At 31.1% G+C, this 17541-nt stretch overlaps 1 protein-coding gene across 1 annotated transcript; it reads right to left on the reverse strand.

The window, feature by feature from the left end:
* Positions 1–112: 112 nt before the first annotated feature.
* Positions 113–16270, reverse strand: LOC124494820 (uncharacterized). Its single transcript, XM_075729729.1, has 4 exons — positions 11263–16270; positions 11101–11169; positions 6619–6712; positions 113–3387 (listed from the first exon to the last, which is right to left on the reverse strand). Exons 1-4 carry the CDS (start codon positions 14394–14396, stop codon positions 2125–2127), a joined length of 4560 nt encoding a protein of 1519 aa, XP_075585844.1. The 5' UTR covers positions 14397–16270; the 3' UTR covers positions 113–2124.
* Positions 16271–17541: the final 1271 nt, after the last annotated feature.

Consider the following 17541-nt stretch of genomic DNA (forward strand, 5'->3'; position numbering starts at 1 on the left):
GACAACAGATGGCAGCACGGTCTTTGTTAATTTTTTTTGTTTTGAAATATTTGAATACAATTTTGGCGCAAATTAATAATGATGACGATCAAAAATCAATAAAAATCAAACGTTTGTTTGTTGATAAAGTAAAATCATTTATATTATATATCAATTTATATATTTATATTTATATATAAAATACATCAATTCAAGAGAAAAAAAAATTTTTATGATAAGAAAATTATAAATGTTTGTGTGTGTGTGTGTGTTGGTTTGTTTGTTGGTTGGTTGGTTGCAATGTTGTAAAAGTAAAATCTTTTTGAATTGAAGAAAAATTGAGGATGCAATGATTTCGAAGAAGGCAAATTGAAAAATTTGTGAAAGAAGAAATAAAGAATACCATAAAACATTGAGAGAGAGACAGAGAAACTAGATGAAATCATTGGCCAAGCCATTTTTCTCAATTGATACATGAAAATCAAATTCTTTCATTTCCAGATGGAGGGAAAAAAAATATCGTTAAAGAATGTTTGAATAATGATAATAATAATAATAATAATAATAATAGAAAAAAATTTACAAAATAAATGAAATTCTTTTTTTTTATCCGTGAAAAAAAAAACAGGAAAGAAATTAAAATCATTTATAATTGAAATGGATGTTATTAATGTGATTTTGTTTTCAGCAAATTCATGTGATGATAACAATGATAATCGATTGGGAAAAAAAATGATTTTTAGAGAGAGAGAGAGAGAGAGAGAGAAAAAAAACAAAACAAAACCAAAAGAAATGATTGTTGTTGCTGTTGATTTGGTTGTTGTTGTAGTTGTGGTTGTTGTTGTTGTTGTTGGGCATCGCATTTATGGCAGTTATATACGCGTGTGTGTGTGTGTGATGAACATATGAATAGATCAATTCTGTTTGCTGAATCAAATGAATGAATGTATATGAATATGAATATGAATATGAATATGAATTGTAAATTGTTAAATATTAATCAATAAGGTATATAAATGGTATTCAAGTGTATATAATATTCATAAAAAAAAATTTTGAAATTTATAAATGAAGACTGTACAATAAGCTGTGTGTAATAGAGCTATAATAATGTAATAATGTATATATGTGTGTTGTGTATATTTGTAATTGTAAAATTATTTGTCGTGCATCATCACAACAACAACAACAACAACAACAACAACAACAACAACAATGACAACGACGACAACAACAACAATAGTGAAAATGACAATTATCAACAAACAATTTGTATTTGTAAAATGATGAATATGAAAGAAAAAAAAAGTAAAAATCAATCAATCAATTGTGTGTTTATGTGTGTGTGTGTGATAGGTGTGTGATAGGTGTTTTGGGTGTTTTAAATGTGAGATAATAGTAATAATGTGATGTGATTTATATATAGCAGTGAGACAGTTATAGAGAATAATGAAGAGAAGAAAAAAAAACAAAAACTCAATAAATGAATGAATGAATCAACGTCAAAACAGTGGGTATATATGTAAGTAAAATGGGAAAAAATTGGTAGTGAAAGAAATTATTGAGAAAAGAAAAAAATATTCAGATTCTTTTTCTCTTCTAATGTCATTTATTCATTTTCGAGATTTTTTTTTATGTTTGTTTGTTTGTTGAAAAATTCCCAGAATTAAAAATTAAAAAAAAAGACTAGCACAAGTGTGAAATGAATGTGTGTGTGTGTGATCATTGAATTCAAAGTAAAATTTATCATATCATTTGTTGTTGTTGTTGTTGTTGCTGGATAAAGTAAATAGAGCGACTAAGAAAAAAACAAATTATTAGGTTTTTATAAGACAAAAAAAAATGTGGGGCAGTTTTATGTTAGCACATTGGTGATGATGATGATGATTCTTGCAGTGATGGTCATGGTGGTGATGAAGATTTTTGTGCAATCAATTAAAATATGAAAGATCGAGAATAGAGAAAGAGAGAGAGGCAAAAAAATATCAGATAATCAGGATATATAATCACGAAAAAATATTGATGATGATGATGATTTTTTTTTTTGGAAAAAAAGTTGTATTTGTAGCTGCTCGTTTTTTGTTTTGTTTTGTATCGCAAAAAAATTGAGATTTTTTTCAATTGTTTTGTTTTGGTTTTTGGTCATCAATTCGAACCAATACCAGATCCGGAAGCAAGAATTGGTGTCGGTGTCGTTGTTGGTGGCTGTGTATTATTTGTAGAATTTGTACCATTCGTTAATGATGATGATGATGATGTTGTTGTTGTTTGTGAATTATTCAATTGATTTGATACAGATACAGATGGTGATGATGATAGATTATTCATTATTGTTGAATTATTATTATTATTACCAATCTGTGATCGATGATGATTCGATAATGATGAATGATGATGATGATGATGATGATGAACATCATAATGTTGTTGTTGTTGTTGTTGTTGCTGCTGTTGTTGTTGTCTCATTGTAAGATATGATGGTATATGATTATTTTGATGATGCTGATGATGATGATGGTTATGAAGATGATGATTGTGGCTATGATTGTGATTGTGGCCATTCATCATTGAATTATTTGTATTGTTGTTGCTGTTGTTGTTGTTATTATTATTATTATTCATAGTTCCAGTTGTTGAATTATTAACATTACCACTATTACTACTACTACTACTACAATTCATTAAGAATGGTACGTAAAACATCTTTGATTGTAATAATAGATTTGCAGCTGAACTAACTTGTGCCAACAAGTTTAATAATGAATTCAAACGTGCCAATACATGACCAGCATTTGGACCTAATGCACCGGTTAAATTATGTGTTTGTGCTGCCGTATTTAATGATGATATGAATGCAGCTGATGAACCACCACCATTTAATGATGCTAATTGTGCTGCTGTTGAACCTAATTGTCCAGAACCAAGTGGCGGTTTTTTATGTATCAAATGTGAGACCAATGCTTTTAGATAACGATCACGTATCCTTAATACAGAATTTGGATCAGCAATATCTGGTTGTTGTTGTTGTTGATGATGATTATCACCGCTTCGAGATCCAGAATCGGCACCATTTTCATTATTATTATTATTATTATTATTTGCAACAATGCTTGTCATTGCAATCACTTTTAATGCAACAAATTCATTCAATGTTAATCCTAATGATTTGAATGCAAATCGTACTGCACATAATTCCGATACTAAACCACCGGCTTCCATTTCCAATTGTGCACAAGATATTATTGTACCAGATGATGTTGCATTCAATCTTGATAGATTACCAGCTAAATTTGTCATACATTGTCGTATTTCCATATCCAATGATTCAATGCATGTTGTATTACTATTTATGGCTGAAAATGCACATGTTGATAGGACTAGTAATTCATGCCATTTATGTGTCAATAGCTAGAGAAACAAAACAAAAAAAACAGAAAACAAAACAGAAAAAAAAATCATGTCAGTCATCAAATGATTTTAAGAAAAAAAAAGAATCCTGTAACAATTGAAATTGCATAACAACAGTGGAGAAAACAATCATATCATCATGAAGGTACATTTTAAAACAAGACACACATACAATTAAATAACCGAAATTTTTTTTTGTTTTTTGTTTCTCTTTATTTTGACCTAGTTTTAGAGGCCATAGACAAGAAAAAAAATAAACAAGAAAATGTACACACACACACATGATGATGATGATGATGATGATGAGGTGGTGGTGGTGGTTATCAACTTGGTTTTTTCATTTTATTATTGACTGATTGTTTGTTTTTTTTTCTAGTTTCATTTTGTCATTCTGTCAACATTATTATTTTTTTACCACAAAAACAACAACAACAACAACAACAATGAATTCCTGGATTAGAATTTATGAGGTGAAGTCAACTTTTTTTTCACTCTAGGGTAGTGTTATATATCTTCCCATATTTGGAAACTTTTGGAAAAAAAATGGAAATGAAAAAATTCTCAAGAATCCAAAAGAATATTCTAGAATCTTTTAATATTTTTTTTAACATTTTCAACAACAACAACATACATACATACACACACAAAACAATTTAATTTACAAGATCATCATCCTTGGAAATCTATTATAAACACACACAAGCGAAAATGAAAAAAAAGGACGCCTGTGAAATGTATATCACACACACACACACACATACACACACAAACAAACGGCACTCGAGAAACGTATTATGACCTACAAATAGTGTATTGATCCCAAATAATCATTAAATAAAAAAAAAAGAAAAGAAATACTTTGCGACTTTGAGCAACCACCACCACCGCCACCACCACCACCACCACCATAACCACCAACAAACATTCAATGATATGAAATATCAAATGGTTTCACACACACACATCCAATCTTTTTATTTTATTGTAATTTCACTGAAGCCATTGATACGATAATACGAACGAATAAACGATAACAAACACTGCTAAATACCGAAGATGATCAATGTTAAAATATTCGTTGATTTTTTTTTCTTTTAATTTCGATAATGATGATGAGGATAGATTTTTTTTTTTTTTTTTGGATGAATAGTGAAAAAATTTTCGATTGAACAACAAGAATAACGAGATAGAGAGAAAGAGAGAAAAAAACCTTGCATTCGTTCATTCGCTTTTTTCGTTTTGTTTTGTTGTTGTTGTTGTTGTTGATTATCAATTGTAACCATGCACCATTAACCACCACCATCACCACTACCGCAAATTTTTTTTTCAAAATACTATTATTTCTCTTGAATTTATTCACATTTTTTTTCACCTTGTTCATGATTAGTTTTTGTTGTTGTTGTTGTTGTTGTATTGCTGCAATGGTGTCTATAATATTTATTATTATTATGCACACACACACACACACACAGAAAAAAGAAACCAAGCGATTGCGATATCAAATTATGAACAAATTTGAATGAATGAATGACTTGAATGAATTGAATTGAGAAAATGAAGAAAAAAAAACATGACCAAGGGCACCATGTCCAGTCTATGTGTTTTCACACATTACAGTTTACAGTGTATGTGGAATTTTTTTTTGTATTTTTCTTCCAAATGAGATGAATATTAAAAAAAAAGAATTGAGAAAAAACGAATGAATCTAATGCTGTCTGTTCATTCATCATAAAATGTTCCATGTGCTTTTTTTCTAATTGTACTACTATGGCCGAGACAGAGAGAGAGAGAGAGAGAGAAACTTTAAATTTCGAAATTCATTATTCGATGTTTTCATTATCTATTTTTCTCTATATCACTCTCTCTCTCACTCTTGTTGAATTTAAATACATTTTCCAAATCCATGTCTTTGAAATAAATAAAAAAAAAATTCAATGTTGAAAAAAAATGAGAAAAGAAAATTGTTTACGCAAACTTAACACAAAAAAAAGCTAAAACTGAAGATGAAGAAAATCGTGAACTTGGGACTTGTGGGATTCATTCATGTGTGTGTCTATGTGTGTGTGTGTATCACATTTCCAACAACTAGAAAACAGTTTTCATTTCGTAATTCTATGATTATTATTATTATTATGAATTTATAATCCAATAGAAGGCAATAGAATTGTAATGAAAAATGACAATGTGTGTGTAAAAGCAAGCAAAGCAGCAACAAAAAAAAAGAGAAGGAAAAAAAAACTTTACAAATTCAATGTTCAGATGTAAGAAAAATAAACATTTTTCTTTTCTTTATTTCCTTCTTCATCTTCATCATCTTCTTCGATGATGATGACTTGTCACCATCAAATCAAAAAAATTATCGAATCCAAAAATCTAGATAACCTATAAATTCATTGTGGAATATAAATTCTTTTCATCAATCAAGAAAAAGAAAAAAAATTTTCCATTTTTTTCGGTTATTGTCATTATCATCATTTATATATACATTTGTATTTAATATTGCTAATACTTTTTTCTTGTCTGTGTGTGTGTATGTGTGTGTGTGTGTGTATGTATTTGTAAACGTAATGAAAATACAAAACAAAAAGGAAGCTCAAGGATCATTTCAATGCTATAAGTAGTTATTTATTACTATTGCTATAATCAAGCTTTGTTGAGTTCATCAAACCCAACAAAATGATGATGATGATGACGAAAACAGTGTGTGTGTGTTGTACAAATCTTTTGACCTAGATTCATAAAAATAGCAAATTGCATATACACTATCCATACTATAATGGATGGATAGATGAATGATAATGATGATGACGATGATGATCACACATATACATGCACATACAATCATATCGAATGGTGAAATGAATGCTACAAAACTTTTTAATATATAATATAATAATTCAGGCGCATTGCTCTATTGACGTGCGACATAGGTTGAATTAGAAAAAAAAAGAAAAAAGAAAAACGATTTATATATGAATAAATAAAACTGAAGTACTGAACGGATCTCTAATATTCTATACTATTATTGTATATAGAATTTGTACTTAAATTCTTGGCCAGTTGTTCCGTATATTTGTTACTCAAGGACAACATTTTAAACTATAATTGAATCACATACACACACACACACCCAAAATATGCATTGATTATTTGAAACAACAGACAAAGTAGTAAGACAGATTATTTTTAGGATTCAAATTTTTTGAGTAATGAAAACAAAAACAAACTTACCTGTGTATGTGTATGAACCGGTAATTGTTCATAGAATGGTAAACGTTTGGTCCATTGTACTAATCGATATACGATTGAATCACCAATTGAACATCTAAATAATAAAGGAAATGGAAAAAAAATGAAAAACAAAAAATTGATTAGAAATTTTGGGCGAAAATTTTCATGTAATACTGTGATCAGAAAAGAAACATTGACGCTAACCAGAAAAGCAACAACAACAAAAATAACAAAGAAACAAACAAAAAAACAAAAAAAAAACATTGGAAACGAATAATAATAATAAAAACGAACCGGCAATAGATGATAATGATGATCATCCATTGCCATCGCCGCTGCCGCCAACAAAGTTCAATGTCTCCTTGTTCCCATTTTTTTTTGCTTCTTTTCAATTCCATTTCGTTCATTCGCATGCCTTGTTTATAAATTTTTACCAGAACAAAAGCAACAACAACAACAACAGCAGCCTATATACACCCAATTTTTATAACCAGAAAAACTATTTCATCTATATAGTAGTATCGACATGTAGAAGTGGTCATAATGGTGATAATAATAAAAGAAAAAAAAATACCAGACAACAACCAGAGATCCAAGAAATTAAATCAAAAAAAAATGTGTGATAAATAAACGTCAGCGCAATCTAGGAAGCGATCAACATTAATGATGATGATGATGATGATTCTTGCATTATGTGAAGAAAAAATGTGTCTGTACTAGGACACGAGACAGAACAGAATGATCAAAATTCCTGAATTACAAAAAAAAAAAATGAAATGAAATACAATATAATCCCTTGATTAAAAAAGGTAATGTACGAATTTGATTGAAAATTCTAGTATTTTTCAATGACCATCATTATCATCATCATCATCATCATGATGAATACGGAATTTCCGGGTTTTTTTCAATTTTTTTTTGCTTATCATCATCATTGTCATTATTATTAATGATAAATGTTGCTGCTACTTCTATTGCAAAAAAAATAACAACAACAACAACAACGACAACAACAACGACAACAACAACAATTGTATTTCGTAATTAATCAATTCGACATTGATTGATAAATAAAATTACAGTAGGGTTTATCACACACACATACATACACAAACACAATCTATTTGTAAAGTGGTTTCTTTGTTTATTTCGTTTTTCAAATCAATGGACTGGATTAGATTATTGTTGATTACTGAGGAAAATCTTACTATTAAGAAATAAGATAAACCCAGGCGCCATTATTTGCTGCTATCATCATTATCATCATCATCGACAATGATAATTTGTTCATGTGCTAATTAAAGTACTTCGAACCCGAAAACATTCAAACACACACAAACATACAAAGCTGAGACTACAAAAATAACCAATATTGACAACAAGTCTGAGTCTTTCAAGATAGATTAACAATAATGTAACCAAAAAAAAAAAAAAAAAAAAATTTGGAAATTTGGGCAACCATCAGAATATTGGAACAGCAGCTATATATATATTCAACAAACAAAATGACAACCTTAACCTTTTTTTTCTATTACTGAATCCATCGGTTATTTATATATCTGATTTTATTTTCTCGAAATAAGAATAAAAGATTTTTCTTTTTCGTTTTTGTTTTTTTTTTACTACACGGATCCTACATTGTCCAAAAACGCACACACACACACACACACACACACACACCTTTGATCTTGTTATTAGGGTCAACAACGACAGCAAACAAACAAACAAATCACACAGAAGAGAGTGTGAGTGAAAAAAAGAATTCATCTCTTCATTGTTCTTTTTTAGTCATATAACCAAAAAAGTTTTTTTTCTGGTTATTTTGACCGACTAAGAACGAAAGAAAAAAACAATTATGCTTATACAATTATCTTTCTTTTTCTGTGTGTGTGTGTGTTTCGTTTTCTTGATCACACAGACGACAGGTGATGATGATGACGATGATGGCCTAAAACACACACTGTGAACCAAAAAAAAAAAAAAATCCCACCCCCATCAGAGTGGTTAAGAGAGTGAATTTATTGGTCATGGCGCCCACCAATCAGACCAGAAACTAAGTGTACAACCAAAAAGAACATCAACGACAACAACGACTAGAATGAAAGAGCCAATTTTACACACACACACACCCACAGAAAAAACAGGTTAAAAGTTTTTTTTTAGATTTAAAAAAACAAGTTTTTCTCTCATTTATAATGACGATGATGATGATCATCAGTGAGTGAGATCTTAGGTTACGAACTTACAGGTATTATATGAACTTTTCTTTGGGTTACTAGACTAAACTAGTAATGGTGAACTTTTTTTTTTGCTAGAAACAAAAAAAAAATAGACCTGACAGGTATGGTATATTGACACAAAGATATAGATAGATAGTGAATGAATGAGAGAAATTTTTGTCCACATCATTATATATATATGGACATCACAACAGCTTACTGACCTACATACCTGATAGTAGTAATAATAATAATAATAACTACTGACACGAAAAAAAAATTATTGACCAATGAAGAAAATGATGACCAAAAAAAGATTTTTTTTTTTGTTGAATTATTTTAGTTTAATAATAGCAACTCTGAAAGTCAATTCGTGATCAAATGATAGCATGATATTATCATCATCAGATGAACACAGGCCATTACGGTCAAACAATGATAATAATGGATTGATTTATATCGTTTTCAAAATAAACTTATCAATCAATCAATCAATCGATTGCCAATTTATAATTTTTTTTTACTCTTTTTTTCATTTGTAAAACATTGAGATAATAATTGGTGAACAAATAAAAAAAAAATTCTACCTATTCAAACATCTATATCTATCAACAACAACCAGGCAAAAGGTCAGCGAATATATTTAAACTTAATAAAAAAAAAGAAAATTATATCATCAACGGTCAAAGGTCATGAACGTTGTTTTAAAAGAAGAAGCAAAATAAAAAAACAAGGACTAAGGTCATGGTCTTGTTTAATCCAATCCATTTTTGTTTTTTTTTTCTTCTTGGTACCAGTCAGTGATAATGTTTCTCTCTCTCTTGCTCGGTAGCTTTTTTTTTAGAGGTCAACGATTCTTTTTCTTCATCATCATGATCACTGAAACTGGAGAAATGTTTACGAAAATAAATTCTTTAATGTTTATGGAAAAGTTTTTTTTGTGAATTTTCGTAGCTAGCTAGCTAGCTACCCAATATATATACAATACGATTTATTGGCAACATTACAAAACAACAAGGAAGTGAATATTGATGCACGTTGATGACATTAATTTATATATATAAATCATTATCATAATGACGATGACGATGGCAACGATTAATCAGTTAGCAGCAAAATTGAATTGAATCGGATACATTGTATCTACCAAAAAAAAAAAAAAAAAAAAATAACCGAATATCTCTATATATCAATAGTGTAAAAGATATGAATTGAACGTAGTGGCAAAAACAAAAATCAATCATTTACTAACTAACTAACTGATATGGATCGATCGAGAAATAATTTTTCAGGGTATTTTACATTGGATACATACACAGCTATATATATATGTGTGTGGCGTATCAAGTGTATAACAACAGACAAACAGACGGAGTCATGAAAAAGACGTCGTGTGTTTTATATCCAGAAAATTTTTTTTTTTATATATAGCCAAGCCAAGCCAAAAACAAAAACAACCATTTTTTTCTTTCTTTCTTTATTTTGATTACAAAAAAACAAAAATCAAAATAATCATCATCATCATCGAGACAAAAAAAAACTACATTGAGGGTAATGTTCTCTAACTGGGAACGTGAGAGAAAAGTTGAATTGCCTTTTTGGTTTTTGTTAGCTCAGAACGATGATGATGATGATGACGATGATGGCCATATATTTATTATCATCAAAAAATTTTTCGGGTTGGGTATAGAGTAACTTTGTTGCAATAAATGAAAAGAAAAGTTCCCAGTTATATACGGAAAAGCAAAAATTTCCAAGAAAATTTCCAAAGAAAAAAACGTTTAAATTACTATCCATTGATATTTGGAGGTCGTTAGCCTGATTCTTTGCATTCTAACAACAACAACTGTTAAACGTTAGCTAATTCACATGCGTGTATAGATATGAATGACATAACTAATTGAACGATGAACTTTATTCTGATGAAACGAGAGCTAAGGTCATGTCAAGGATACACTCACACACACACACTTATACAACATTGCTTTAAACACATATACAAAAATAAACAAACAAAAACAGAACATTATTATTATTATGATGTTTGGATGTCAAATATGATGACCTTTTTCATGGATAGAGAAAAAAAAATCATAACAAAACCAGAGATTATAACCAGGAATTTGATTTTAACTAAAAAAATGCAACAACAACAAAGGTTAATGTCATCAGTTTTTAGTTGAATGAGAGACGATTCGCGTACTTTAACCTCGACTAATTTTGAATATCAAATAAAAACAATTCAATTCTTTAAGATACTTACAATCGATCACTTAATTCGTTGCTATTTGATGATGTTGATGTTTCTGTCAATTCCAAAGCTGATAAAGATCTGTATGTAAATTGTAAGAAATATATGAAAAAAAGATTCGTTTTATTAGTTGATTTATTTCCGAAAAAAAAATTTCACTATTTTTTCACTTACCCGAATTCAGCAAAATCATCACAATCAATCAAAGCAGATAGATATTGATCACTTTCATCACGTGACATTAAACATTCACCAACACTACCATTATCATTGGCTGATGCATTAGCCAATATAATATGCATTTGTCGAGCAATCGTTGTCAATACTTGATTACCACCACCATTATTTAAGAATCCATTAACAATTAACACAGGAAATATACTAGCAGCGGCTGCAGCTGCCGCAGCTTGTGCTAAATGATGAGAATTTGTCGTTGTTGATAATGATGATGATGATGAATTATTATTGATTGAATTAAATGCTGAATTAGATCCAATCGATGATGTCATTGTTGTCGTTGTTGTGGATGATGTGGATGATGTTAATGATCCATTAAGATGACGATAAAGAGAAACATCACTTGTACCATTTGTACCATTTACATATGATAATGATGATGATGTATTTGTATTTGTTGTTGATGATGTTGAATGATGATTATTATTATGAAGACGATGTGGCATAGTTAAAACAGTTTTTAATATACCAGATGGTGGTGGTGGTGATGATGATGATGATGAATTTGTTGTACCATTTAATCGTGGAATTGTTGTTGTTGTTGTACCACTACTATTATTATGATTATGATGACCATGATGACCATTCATTAAAGAATTTTGATGATGTTGATGATGACTTTGATTATGATTAATATGATTATGGCTACCATGATTATGATGACCATTTAATGCTGAAAATGGATTTGTTTGTTGATTGGTAGCGGCAGTATTATTAGATAATAATGGCGAACCATTTCCATTAATCAATATATTGATTGGTGGTGTTGTAGGCGTAATGCCTGCTGTTGTACCATTTGTTGAGACCATCATTGGACTATTTGGCTGTGATAATGATGATGCTGATGATGATATGGCTATTGATGTTATCGTATTTGTACAGATTGATGTATTTGAACCGGCTATATTATTATGATTATTATTTGAACCTGGTTTTTTATGTTTACGATATTTAACTTTGTACAGATTATAAACGGCACCAGAATTACGTCCACCAGGCATACGATCTTCACGTACAGCAGCCAGAACCATACCTTGACGTAGACATTTTTGGAATCGACAATATTGACATCGATTACGTTGTTGTTTAGTAATCAGACATTGACCATCGGCAACACAAGTATAGACACGTTTATTTTGTACAGTACGTTTAAAGAATCCTTTACAACCTTCACAGGTAATAATTCCATAATGTAAACCAGTGGCACGATCTTCACATATCATACAGATCATTTGTTGATTATCACCACCAGCTTGTGGATGATTTTGTTGTTGTTGAGCTGCAGCCGCAGCAGCAGCTGCAGCAACTGGATCTAATCGTAATTGTTGCTGTTGTTGATAATGTGATAATGGAAATCCATGATGTGAACCTAATTGAGAAATAGCGGTGGCAGTAGTGTTAGATGCAGAATTTGGACCGGTAACTGATGATGTTGATGTTGATAATGGTGATGTACCATTTGCTGCCGATGGTAATGAAGCGGCACCAGGAATAGTTGCTGTCGCCGATTTTTTTGATTCTTGTTGCTGTTGTTGTTGAGCAGCGGCAGCCTGAGCAGCAATTGCGGCAGCTGCTGCAGCTGCTGCCGCAGACATTCCACCATTTAACAATGCTGATGATAATATCAAAGAACCAATTGATGCCGTACTACCATTTGTATTATTATTACTGTTTCCGGATTTAGAAATCTGTGGCTGTTGGCCACCTACTATTATCATTGAAGAATTTGAAGATTTGACTATGGACGACGATCCTGATGTTGATGATGATGATGAAGATGATTGTGGTGGTGATGATCCACTTGATAGTGAACTAGCCGATGGTGATGATTCACCAAGACAAACGGCTGCAAGACCACCATTAATACCTGATGATTCTAGGCTACTACTTCCATTACCAGATGAAGGTGATGATGCAGATGATGATGATGTTGAATGTGAGGATTGATGTTCCATTGGTGATGATGCACCACCATTTGATGGTGGTGATGATGATGACGAGGAAGAAGCGGAAGATGATGATGAGCTAATGAAACCATTTAACGTATGATGCAACAGGGAACCATGTGTATGGCCAATATTTGATGATGATGATAATGTGGATGAAGTAGTGGTTGTCGTATTAGAATTATTATTATTGGTAGCTGCAGTAGCCGCAACCATCAATAATGGCCGATTATTTGTTGTTGTTGTTGCTGTTGTTATTGTTGTCGAAATAGGCATCGTCGTTGTTGTCGTCACAACCGTTGATTGTGGTAAAGATCTTGGTTTTGATAAATCTAAACATTGTTCATGTTCACTACCATTACCAGATGATGACGATGAAGATGATGATGATGATGAAGATGATGATGATGAGGTTGATCCAGATGATGATAATGAACCGGTTGCCGAATCAATTGAATCACTTGATTTTGTTGTTACGGTTGCTTTATTCATCAATGATGATAGCATCGTAGTAGTTGAATGATGTTGATCACATTGTATAATTGATGTTGTCGATGATGATGATGATGATGGTGGTAGTGGTGGTGGTGATGACGGTGGCGAATGATTATGATGATGACGATCAACTATTATTAATGGATCATCATCAGCTAAAGACCCTGATGATAATGGTGATGATGAATTATTGGTCATCGATAATGATGATGATAATGGTGGCGGTGTTGATGATAACGATGTGGTCGTCGATGATTCCACTGATTCCGATGTTTCCGTTAATGATAACATTTTCGTTGCCGTCATCGTCGATGTTGTTGTTGTTGTTGCATTTATTGTACCATTCATTGTGACTGTTGTTGTTGTTGCGGTGGTTGATGGTGATGATGATCCATTGGCTGTTGTTGTCATAGCCATTGTCGTTTTAGCATCGATAATTTTATTTTCAACAACAGTTAAATCATTGTTGATCACCGTTGTTGTTGTTGGATCATTCAATGAATCAGATTTTAATTGACCACCGGAAACTAATGCAGCAGCAGCTGCTGCTGCTGCTGCCGCCGCTGCTGCAGCTTTTAATTCTTCTTCGACTTTTCGTCGTTTTAATTTATATGAATGAAATAACGACATGATGATGGCAGTGGTGGTGTATTAGTTTTCAACGAACAAACAAACAAACAAAAAAACAAAACAAAACAAAACAAAAACGATGAACAATTAAACAATTTAACAAAAAAAAGCAAATTGTATTCAAAACATATAGCGAATCAGGCCCGTTATATTTAGTTCAAAGTTCAGCGTTTTTTCTGGTAGGACATTCTTTTTTGATCATCAATTCCTATATATATATGTAGATAATTTAATGTGTCATGGTAACGAAAATGTTGCCAGAAAAAAACACACACACACAAACACACACCGAATTCCAAATACACAATCGATCCAAGAAGAAGAAGAAAAAAAATAGGATGATGAAATCCACCAAAGAGTAAGTAAGGTCACCGAACTTGCGCAATTCATTCATTCATTGGTTCATTTTTTTTATTATTATTGAAAATTTATTATTCTATTCCATTGAATAATAATAATTGAATTGGATTTAAAATCATAAGTAAAAGAATCTTTGAATCACATTCATGTTGGTAGTGATGGTTTCTGTTTTCCTGGATAAATTGAGATGGTTGATTGGTTTTTTCTATGACATGATAATGATGTGTGTGAATTATGAGATGAATTTTTTTAGAAAGGTGAACAAAAAATGTCACAATCCTGAGGTCAAACTCACTTACACACACACACACACACACACACAGTATTGATGATTATTATCGTTGATATACTATAGATCCATGATGATTATTTTTATTTTTAAGAAAAAAAATCTGAATCCAGAATAAACATTGGAAATAACGAACCAGAATTTTTTTTTTTAATATTTCTGGTTCATGTTGATCTGGTCACATTATTTGACGACAACAACGACGACGAAGACGATATTATTATGATGATTATGATGATGATGATGGCTAGTGTTTTGTTGTTGACTGTCGAACAGTCGAAATATGAATGCCGTCGTAGTGTTGTTTGTTGTTCGATGATGATGAGATGGTGAATGCTCGATGAATGGGAATGAAATGAATGAACCGACAAGACGACCACGACGATCAAAAAACCAACCAACCAACCAACCAACCAACACAATCAAGTTAAAGCAAGCAGCTATATTACACACACACACATTTGTAGTAGGCGATATTTTTTTCCCCCAGAAAACAACAACGACAACGAAAAAAAAAGGGAACGACCAAATCTCTCTCTCTCTCTCTGGTTGTATATATTGCTCTTCTTCTAGTAAAATTTTATTATTGTATGTAGTCCGCATACTCCAGATGATCATCATCAATACACATACAAAAACAAGGGAAAAACAGACCCTGAAGAGACATACGATTTAAACACACAGACGATATATATATATATATATCTTTTTGAGAATTGAAATAGAAAAAAAACGGTACTATTTTATTGGTAGAAGCATTAGCCAAAAGTGGTTCGGATAAATATTTTCTGGTTTCTGGTATACGCGGTTATTTTTAAAAAAAAATGTCCATCTATCTCAATCACCAGAAACACATAATAATAACACTTGAATGATGTTGAACAATGTTGATCAGGTTGATGATATTTTTGGCCAAAATGATGAGAATGACAAACACAACAAGTGATGATTCCAACAAACAAACAAACAAAAAGAGAAGAAACAATGGTGAAAACAAAAAAAAAATGAGAAAACCAGAAAAAAAGATGAATAGAGATCCAAAAAAAGAAAATTATCGAATAGTTGAAATTTGAAAGCAATTAAAATCATTTATCATTGAAATTCTGAAATCGAAACCAGAATCGAATCGAATCTGAAAGAATCCAAATGATTTTTTTTCGTAGAAAAAAAATGCATCCAATACGGATGAATAGATAGAAACAAAAACACTAAATCATCATCATCATCATCATGATCGATCCAAAATGATAATAAGTAGCAGCAACAGCAGTAGCAATGGAATGGGAAAATTTTTTTTTTATTTTTTCTGTATTTTTCTATTTGTTGCTGTTGATGGAAAAAAAAGGGGAAAAAAAGTTTGCAATACACATGAAGAAAGAAGAAAGAGAAACAAAAAAAAAATATTGTTTTGAATATAATAAACAAAAAAGAGACGATGGTTATGGTGAACATGATAGCAGCATATGATTATGTTGTGCGATTATCCCACTACCACTGAATGGTTTTCTGGACCATTCTCTTTACTGTTCGATGATGATGATGATGATGATGATGATGGTATTACTACATCGAATGACGATAATATATCGTTTATTTTCTGTTGGTGGTGGCATTGTATGAGAGTCAAGTGCATGCAACGCAAACGACAACGACAACGACAAACAAGTGTGTTGCCATAATTTTACCATTAGAAAAATGATCTTTAGAGATGCAACCGCTAACTATAAACGATAATGATGATGATGATATACAAGCAACGATGATTGTTGCATCGACGATGATTGAAGCAACGATGATGGTGAAGGTCAACGGCCAAATGAGTTCAACGAACGCCATTGCAACATATCGATTGTATAGCCAAACTTACACACACTTGGACTTGCTATATCAATCTGAAATTATCCACCACCACCACCACCACTACCATCAACACCACCACTAATACCATTATCATCGAGCATACATACATATAGAGACAAGGACACAAACATATTGCAATGATTTTCGATTCGTTTTTTTTTTTGATTCTTTCCAAACTTCAACAATGTAAATTTCATATATATAGAATTCTTATGGAACTTAGTTCTGAATGAATTCTGATTCTGTCTGTTATGATTGTGTGCGTGTGTATGTGTGTGTGTAAGCAATGATTCCGGGATTTGATCGCAAGTTACCACAATACATGACAATGAATGACTTCGAAATTAGGTCGACATCAACCTGGAACAAAAAAAAAAAAGAAAAAAACTTTTACAATTTTTTTTTCGCCGGTCGTCTATATATCATTCTTTTGCAATTTGATATCTGAAATATCATTCAAAAAAAAAAAAAAATTTAAAGTAATTTGAATTCTTTCATTCTCACCATCACCACCACCACTATCTTTCGCCTGGTTAAAATGGAATTTTTCATAGACAATTTATTTCAAAAACAAAAAACAAAAAAAAAAGATTTTCAGTTGAATTTTAAGACGAAAATAAAATTAAATTCAATGAA

Source organism: Dermatophagoides farinae, chromosome 3 (assembly GCF_024713945.1).
Source record: "Dermatophagoides farinae isolate YC_2012a chromosome 3, ASM2471394v1, whole genome shotgun sequence".
Taxonomy (NCBI): domain Eukaryota; kingdom Metazoa; phylum Arthropoda; class Arachnida; order Sarcoptiformes; family Pyroglyphidae; genus Dermatophagoides; species Dermatophagoides farinae.